Here is a 9,697-nt window from a genome sequence, read left to right on the forward strand (position 1 = left end):
CCTTCCTGCTGCCGCCCCAGCTGCTGTATCTCTAGCTGCTGCAGGCCTTCCTGCTGCCGCCCTAGCTGCTGCAGGCCCCAGTGCTGCATCTCCAGCTGCTGCCGCCCCATTTGTTGCCAAACTACCTGCTGCAGGACCACCTGCTGCCGCCCAGCATGCTCTAGCTGTTCTTGCTGCTGAGCGCTCTCACTCACAAGTCTCCTGTTCTTCATCACCCAGCATTCCTGGCGTAGACCCCTGTGAGCTGATTCTAAGAGGCCCGTTGTAAAACTTTTATTCCAGCTGATAATGATTTTAACTTCAACTATTCTTTCACTACTGTTGTCTGAAGAGTATTTCTTTACAACATGGAACCAAGTTTGTGCTTTCTCTGGAATCTGTAAACTCTTACCTTAAAGCAATAGAAATCTTTGTTGTCTGTTATATTTTTTTTAAAAAAGATTTTCTTATATGTTAAATAAATAAAAAATTGCAGTTTTACAAATACAAAAACACCATGTTTCCTTGTTTTTCTTCCTTAAATGGTCATTTCCACCTCTGAACTTCTGGTTAGCTCACCTATAAGTAGCAAAGGAACCACCACAGAAAATTTCTAGTATGCCCACTCTGCTCCCTCTACCTTCTCCTCCCAATACAGAAAGCTGCTTTCATAGACCATGCATATTAAACCCACTTCCTGATATTTTCTCTGACAAAGAGGAGAATATTTACGTATTCCACACAGACCACTCGAGCAGTGGGAGGATAGCTGAGTAATTCTCTTTTCCCCTTTCCCTTGAACAAACCTGTGTCCTTTCCTAGGGGTAATTCTGTTACCCATCTCTGAATCTCTAAACAGTCTCCTCTAAAGACATCTGGAGGTTAACCCTCTGTTGTCACTTGTCACCAAGGATCAGATTTGTCCCAGTTGGTTCCAAAATGGGAGGGCCATACGTGATAGATACCAAGGCATTAGTGTAAACAAAACTTTAAGTCACTAGGAGATGTGCAGAAGAAGGTTGTTAGGTCAGACTTATCTGAAGTCTCTTCTGTTTGTCCTGTAGGCAACATTTTAACATCTTAGAAATATTGCGTAGTTTCTCTTGTCAGAGCTTGTACTTCTGCAGTATGTTCTCAGACTGCCCTTAATATTAAGGGGAAATGTTAGCGAACAATAGATACTAAGCTTTAAAAAACACATTTTAAAAAGTAAAGCTAATTTGAAAATGAAGTTCCTGCCTACAGATTTACAAAAGTCTAGTGCCTATTAATTTTTGGAAACCTTACATAAAACAATGGCATTAAAAAAAATCTGGCAACAGATAGCATCATTGCACAGAAAGGGTATATAGGAGCCCCCATGTACTAACTAATTCAGCTTCTGCTTCTAAAGCAAAAATTAGACTTAGTTTAGTAGAATAATTTGATAGCACACCTAGAAGAGCACCACCAATTGGAGGCCAAGTGTTGAAAGCATAATTTATGGGGATATTTCCTACTCAAATAACAGTGTTACATTTCCAAAGTAGAATATGAGGCTGGGTACAGAGAAACACTCAACAATAAATATTATGAGAAAAATGTCATTCATAGTACCACCCAAAAAAGTAGCTACAGCATAACCAAGGTTGGGAAAGACTTCCATAATAAATGTGTAAAACCCTGAAGAAACATAATGACAATAGTATTAGAAGTTGGAAAGATTTACCAGTGATTATAGATGGGCAGAATTAATGTGAAAATGGCCACATCAGCTAAACCCATCTACAGATTCATTGCAAGAACCACAAAATATTATTGACATTCTTCATGGAAGTAGGAAATACGAGAAACCCGAAAATTCATATGGAAACACTTTTGTAAAAGACTCTGAATAGCCAAAGCAATGTTGAACAACAGCTAAAAAGAAATAGTATTTTTACACTATGTAATATATTAAATTATATATGTATATGCACTTATATATTACATTAACATTAAATATGTAAATAAACACACTGTGCCATTTTTATTCTCTTGTTATTTTTATTGATATTTAAAATACTTTTCTTAAATCTTAGAGAATTTCATATAGCATGATTTGATCATATATACCTGCCAGTCCTCCCCCAGCTCCTCCTAGATCAATCTTTACCTCCCTTCCCACACAACTCTGTGTCCTTTTTTGTTAGTAACTATTGACTCCATTGTGCTGTGTATATATATATATATATATATGTATATATATATATATATATATATACACACACACACACACACACACACACACACACATACACACGTACACACCCCTGGGCTATGGAGCCACCCAGTAGCCATAGATGATCTCCTAGGAGCCACATCTTTAAGGAAAATTGACTCTCCCTTGCTCAGAACCCACCAGCTATCCATAGTTCTTCAGTTCGGAGTTGGGGATTTGTGAACCATTTCCCACACCGAGCAAGAATTTTGGCTAGCTTTATCTACACTTTCCACGACCCTCCTCATTTCATGATTGTCCCTTCTCCTTGAGGGGTGTGGCCAAACAGTCCACACTCACGTATTCTCTGCACTTTGACCAGTTCTAAGTTTCTGTGTTGACCAGTGCTCACTGCGCAAAGGCTCTTCTCTGATAAGAGCTGGGAGCTGTCCTAATCTGGGGACAGAAAGATACCAATTTAAAGGGCAGCTTGATAATATATATATGTACATATAGCAGAATAATAGTGCTGCATTCTTCCCTGCAGCTTGTGAGATCCCTAATCATGGGTTCTTGGTCACACTTGTAATATCAGGCATTGTTTCTCTGCACAGATCAGGTGCAAATCCAATCAGGAAGCAGTTGATTATATCCATTAAAATCATGCAACTATTACGCATGTGAACAAAGCCTGTCACCCTGGTCATTATTAACATTTGTAGGTGATGCCTGATGACTGTTTCTCCACAGCAGCTTGCATTATTCTTTGAGATACTATGAAAAGAAGCCAGTGGGGAGGAAGCTTCCTGATAGCAAGGAATTTGTATCGTCCATACCTTGTGGTCAGTGTATATGGTAGGGACCCCAGCAATAGGGCTGTCAGTATATCTGAAGCATGGGAGAAATGCTGTGGGAAAGGCTTTATAGGCATATGGATACGTTGTTTAGGGATGCCTGACCTGAAGTAGTCAGTGGAATGGATTGAAGGCTTGCCAATTAATGTTATAGGCTAAAAGAGCTCTGTGAGTGAGGGAATACAACCCTGACATCTATTTACACAAAAGTTGCATTAAGAGTAAGTGCCACACACTGAAACAATGGGGATGTTCTATTGGGAACTCACCAAGGCCAGCTGGCCCAGGTCTGAAAAAGCATGGGATAAAACCGGACTTGCTGAACATAGCGGACAATGAGGACTACTGAGAACTCAAGAACAATGGCAATGGGTTTTTGATCCTACTGCACGTACTGGCTTTGTGGGAGCCTAGGCAGTTTGGATGCTCACCTTACTAGACCTGGATGAAGGTGGGTGGTCCTTGGACTTCCCACAGGGCAGGGAACCCTGATTGCTCTTTGGGATGATGAGGGAGGGGGAAATGGGAGGCAGTGGAGGGGAGGAGGCAGAAACCTTTAATAAATAATTAATAAATAAATAAAAAAAGAGTAAGTTCCAGTTACCCAAAAAAAGAGTAAGTTCCAGTTACCCAAAGAACAACCCGAGAAAGGAATTCTTGTACAAATGACTTACAGGGATGAAGGTAGTAATTTACTGAAGAAAGGATGAGAGAGTGGAAACACATGAGCTAAGATGCATTCTCCGTGAACCCTATTTCATTTGACACATGAGGACGATGCAGTATGCGTGAGACCACGGCTCTTTCTCAACTAGAGCCTGACAGTCTGGATCTTTGCAAAGCTCTCAATTATCATTATCTCAGTTATCATCATTGTCCATTATCTCAGTTCTCATTACTAGTGGCTACTCTGGGAAGGAGGAAAGGGCATAGAGAAGACAGATATGTCTAGAGGAAGTGACGTCTTCCAGTTGATGGCAATGATCCAGAGGGCAGTACATACAGTTTGAGCTATCTACTCACATATATTAAGAACAACTATCCAGGAAAGGGTGAGGTTCTGAAGGTCTCTGTGTTCTCATGCACTGTATACTCACACGAGCTTAAGAACGAGGAAATTTCAGGGTTAGAAGCATAACTTTGGTCCTCTGGAAGACTGGGATTATGTTTAAAAAGCTCAGTCATTGTTCCATCCACAAAACATATCCACTGCCAAATGTTCATCAACAAAGGCTTCAAGAAATGATACTGCAATACTGAAATTATCCCCTGGATTTGGACTTCAGACTGTGAGGTAGTATAGTAGAATCCATGGCCAGAATTCATCTGCTACATATATTGTCTGTAAATGAAGTCTCTCCATACCAGTTGTGTCAACTAAAGATTCCAGGAATTCAGATCAAATACTCTAGAACCCATGTCCAATGACACTGATTAACAAATGTCTTCAAAGCCAAGAAGACAGATCTCTCCCCAGATTTACTATCAACGCATGGGAAAACAAATATCTGGTTAATGGTTTTCATTCATGGATATGATGTTGACCGAGGTTTTCTGTCCTGCCTAGTTCCTGCAATAGTTAAGCCCCCAAAAATCACACAGAGGTCTACATTAGTTATAAACTGATTGGGCCATTAACTCAGGCTTCTTATTAACTCTCATAACTTATATTAGCCCATTATTCTTATCTGTGTCAGCCACGTGGCTCAGTACCTTATTCAGCAGGGCAGTCACATCTTGCTTCTTCTGTGGCTGGGACAGGACTGCTGAAGGAACTTCCTTCTTTCCAGAATTGTCCTGTTCTCATTGACCCACCTCTACTTCCTGTCTGGTTGTTCCACCTATACTTCCTGCCTGGCTACTGGACAATTAGTGTTTATTTATAATATAATTGACAGATACAGACCATTGTCCCACAGCAATATGACATATAGGGTTTGGTGTTTGCCTCTTGTTTGCAAATACTGTAATCCACAGAGAACGTCCTGGTTTCGCCAGACTGCACTCTTCAACATAGCAGAGGTCAAGCAGCTCCTAGATTCTTTATCAGATTTACCTGGCAACCTGTACAGCTAATGAATGGTACATTAGACTCAAGAGCTTCTTGTTTATCATATCTGATTACAACAATGTTCTTAGAATTGTGACTCAATAGACTTCCCTTTAGAGATCTGAAGTTTGACATCCCAGTGAAATTTGTTATGAACTATAGCTGAGCTTCAGGGAAAGTCAGCTTATACTGCTGTAGGTTTCACATACTCTAGGTACACCTCTGCAGCTATTTCTTCAAGAGATTAAAGGCTTTTTTGGAAAATCCCATTTCCATGTCTCAAACTGCAGAATGAGAATTTGTACCTGTCCAGATTGTCACAAGAAATCACAGGTGGGCTCAGTGGTCATCCACTGTAGTGTGTCATGATCTTTCTGCTCTAATTGGGAAGAGCTCTATAATTTAAAGGTCTTGTATATATTCTTTACGCTATAGTCTTACCATTGCCATTATAAAGGGGTGCTATGCTGAACATCAGGTAGATTAAGAACAACTAGCCAGGAAAGGGTGAGGTTCTGAAGGACTCTATGTTCTCATGCCAATTACATGTTAAAGCACATTAATGAAAATTAACACTACTGAAGTAGGCAAGTCATGCAACAAAACCACTCTGAAACACTGGGTGTGGGCACACAGAATGTCAGGTGACAGATTATTTTAAAGGAAATGACACCTTAAAGCTCTTTGTCTTGGACTCAGCAATGGTCCCATTGAATCCTAACACAGGAAGTAGGAAATTAAGAAACCAAGTGAAACCTGTGGACACTACTGAAGGAAGTCCAGATGAGCCAAAAATCCTTCTTGGAAACATAGAATGTAAGTACACAGAACTTCAGGTGACTGCTCTCTTGGAGTGCAATGACAGCTTAAGTCAATTTCATGTGGGCTCAGTAGGGGTACCCATTAAGTCATAAAAGATAATGAACCAGGAAAACTACTACTGCCTTGATCTTGAATAGGAATAGGGGAAAATCTTGCCTTATTTCATAATTTATTTACAAGCAGACCATCAGGAGGTAAGAATACCCTGCACATGAGAAAAAGCAACACCTCAGCAGGGTATAAAAGCAGGCCTAGCAAGGAGGCTTCCAAACCACAGTCCAACCCATCTTCTTGCAAACCCACACAGACCCTCCAGCCTCTGAAACGATGCAGTGTTGTTGTGGCCCATGCTGCTGCCAGCCATGCTGCTACCAGACCACCTGCTGCAGGAACACCTGCTGCCAACCCTGCTGCTGCCAACCCTCCTGCAGCCAACACTGCTGTTGTGGGTCCAACTGCTGCTAGATCACCTGCTGAAGGAACAGCCTACCTAGGGTCTCCTGATCCTGGAAAAAATGCCCTTGTGCTCAAAGCTCATGGGCATCCTGCCCAGCTCTTCTCTCTAGAGCCTCAAATGCTCCTTATGTAGAGATTGTCTCCACACACAGATGTGCTCTTCGAAAAGTCTGGCCATCTCTTCCAACTTAAGCTGCTTTTGTTCAACAAGTATGCTCCCCTGCATCCTGGTTCTATTCTCTGACTGGAACACATCACCTACTGCTTCTCTCTACTCAAGAAATGCATGTCTTTTATTTACCAGTGATTATGATACTTGCCTTGGTCTTGATAACTGGAGATCTTCCCCTCCTTGAATAAATGTGATGCTATGCAAGCACACAATCCAAATCTCAAGGTCTTCATTTCACATTCTTCACGAGTACCCCAGTTGGGAAAATATATCTTTCCTCTACCATTAATACACTGACCACAGTAGTCTGGCCAACATCAACACCCAGGAGTTTTGAATGAACACTGCCCCCAAAAGAGAGGTACATTGAAAGCCTCCAACTCCCATGGTAGAATTGTCAGTTAAAAATTAGGAGTTGTAGTCTTGCTCCAGGACCTTATCTGTGGGAATCACTTTAGGTTTCAGAGGCCCAGGACACTGTCGCTTGCCTTGATGTTTCATTGTGGTGGCTCCAAGTGTATGGGTAGTGTGTCCCTGAGTCTCTGCAAGACTTATCAGCATCACAAGGTACGTATCTTCCAGTTCTTTGTATTCCTTATTCTCAACGAACCTATTCTTCTATTTAGGTCTTTGGCAGTGAGATATTGCTATTCAGCAATAGCAAAGTACTTGAGTCCCCAGCTACTCTTTTGTCTATCTTCCTTTCTTATAAGAGAAATGCATTTCATGAGGACCATAAACAGAATTGTGCATCAATGTCATTCTATGAATATCGAGGAAGATATAGTGGGAGGGCGGCTCAAATCATTAGGTCATGGAACTCAAGAAGTGAGAATTGGAGGATCCCCAACTCATCCTCCCTTCCACTTGGATGCACTGCTCTGCCCCGCATTGTCCTCCAAGTTGCAAATTCCTTTTGCCACTTGCGGTTCCACTCTGGTATGACCTTTTTGATGTTCTGTTTTAAGCTAGACTACCTTCCTGGCTTCCAGTCCTTCTTTATCTGCTCTGAGCCCATCCAAAGTCATTTCCCCTTCCAACACCACAATTGACTTAATTTCAATGCTCCTTAGTATGTCTACTTTCAACAGTGAAATAATCAACAATGCCATAGGAAGTCCGTCTTTAGATGTATTCCTTTTATTGGTTAATGAATAAAAAAGCTCATTTGCCTGTGAGAAGGCAGAATAGAGTTAGGTGGGAAAATGAAACTGAATGCTGGGAGAAAGAAGGCAGAGACAATGGAACGTTGGGCGCCAAGTGAAGGCGGATCGAAATAATACAGGCCAATTGGTATAAGATATCACCACTTTAATAAAAAAACACACTCACGAAACCGAAGTTCCCGCGATGCCCAGAAACAGGAAACAGGAAGAAGGGGTCACCAGCGTTTGTGCACCCCAATTTATAGACATTTGCCCAAGGCTGTCCCGCCCCCAAAGGGCGGGCTCTCTCTACAGAATGCTGCTGAACTAATCCAACATATATATTTTGAAAATGCCTTGACTTTGAAATTTGGATCTAAGGACATGATGCTTTGGAAAGGAGTTTCTTATTTTGTTTTCACAGAGGATGAGACCCTGTTCATTTCTTCTATTCTGATGTGGTATGATGGACCACACCCTCCTGAAGGGTTGCTGTGAACATCTTCAGAAAGTTGCTTCACTCAACTGCCAACTGAGATGAAACTAGCACACAGGTTATACCATGAAAGACCTAATTAACGACGCCCCCATTCAGCAGGAAGCAGTTTGGAGAGAAAAAACTGTGCCCATGTTCCCAAATATGGTTTATAAACGTTCTTTAACATTTAAAGGGGGATATGATATAGATATGAATAATTTGTATTAGTATAGATTTTGCTTTATTGATAAAGATTTAAGGTCAATTTTGTTATATGTATATGCATATTTCTGCTATTGATTAAGATATTGTGATTGTGTAGTTCATTAAAAAATGTAACGTATAATTAAGAAATATAGGTTAATGAATAATCATCAGTAATAGTCAAGCTTGTAGTCATGTTAGTTAGATTTTCTAGATATATAGAGATACATTTCAGTTAGATAGAGATTCTTCATATCTTTCAAAGACTGCAGAATATGGCATTTAATGTTTTAATAACTTAGGACTTTTCATGACAATGAGACACTCTGCTCCTGACTATGGGAGTGTCATATATCAATCTGTTGATTTCATTGGATAAGTAATAAACAAACTGCTTGGGCTCATAGCTTAAAACATAGGTGGGTGGAGTAAACAGAACAGAATGCTGGGAGGAAGAGGAAGTGAGCTCAGACTCAACAGCTCTGCTCTGGAGCAGAGACACCATGCTCCCCTCTCCAGGGCGGACGTGAGAGCTCTGCTCTCTGAGACACATGCGATGAAGCTCCGACCCAGGATGGACGTAGGCTAGAATCTTCCTGGTAAGACCGGTGCTCACTAAGACTGGTGCTCACAGATTATTAGAGATGGGTTGATCAGGATATCAAAATTAGCCAGTAAGGGCTAGAGCTAAAGGGCCAAGCAATGTTTAAATGAATACAGTTTCTGTGTAATTATTTCGGGTAAAGTTAGCCTTGCGGGCAGCAGGGTGCTGGGGACACAGCCCCACCGCTCCTATTACTACACGTGGCAGCACCAATCTACTTCAAGAAGAAGATGGGCATCGAAGAAGATCCTTATGGAGTTTGATAGCCATTTGTGCAAGAAACTATTCTTGCCTGGACTATTGCATAAACTGGACACAGAGAACCCGCAGAAAGAGGACTGCTAAACTTGCCTAAAGGTGAGATGGTCTTTTGGGGTTCCTGATTCATGAAAGAGTCTGCAAGACATTCTTCAGGACAAGCAGATAGTGACTACCTTTGAAACTTCCTGCTTCATGGAAATGTCTACTGGAAACTATGGGCCTGTAAGCTGAAGATGGATGCCCCAACGGTACAGAGAAACTTTGGGTGACTGTCCAGGCAGCAAGATGTCTCTGTCATTTCTAGAGTTTGAAAATTGTTTACTTTTTGTTTGTTTAGGTAATATTGTATTCTTCTGGAGTCTTTGATGGAGTTGCAGAATAGATAGATAGTTATAGTTATAGTTTTCCATTGTTATGATAAAAGATAAAATAGATATAAATATTGTAACTATAATTCTTGCTTGATAACAGTTTTGTTATATATAATTTTGCT

At 41.0% G+C, this 9,697-nt stretch overlaps 1 protein-coding gene across 1 annotated transcript in view; it reads left to right on the forward strand.

The window, feature by feature from the left end:
• The window catches only part of LOC101985396 (keratin-associated protein 4-3-like), a 519-nt gene extending 339 nt beyond the window's left edge, over positions 1-180 (forward strand). The window contains exon 2 of the mRNA XM_013354191.1: positions 1-180. This exon is cut by the window's left edge and continues 3 nt beyond it. Coding sequence (XP_013209645.1) covers positions 1-180 — 180 coding nt within the window.
• Positions 181-9,697: the final 9,517 nt, after the last annotated feature.

This window comes from Microtus ochrogaster, unplaced genomic scaffold (genome assembly GCF_000317375.1).
Source record: "Microtus ochrogaster isolate Prairie Vole_2 unplaced genomic scaffold, MicOch1.0 UNK31, whole genome shotgun sequence".
NCBI classification, from domain to species: domain Eukaryota; kingdom Metazoa; phylum Chordata; class Mammalia; order Rodentia; family Cricetidae; genus Microtus; species Microtus ochrogaster.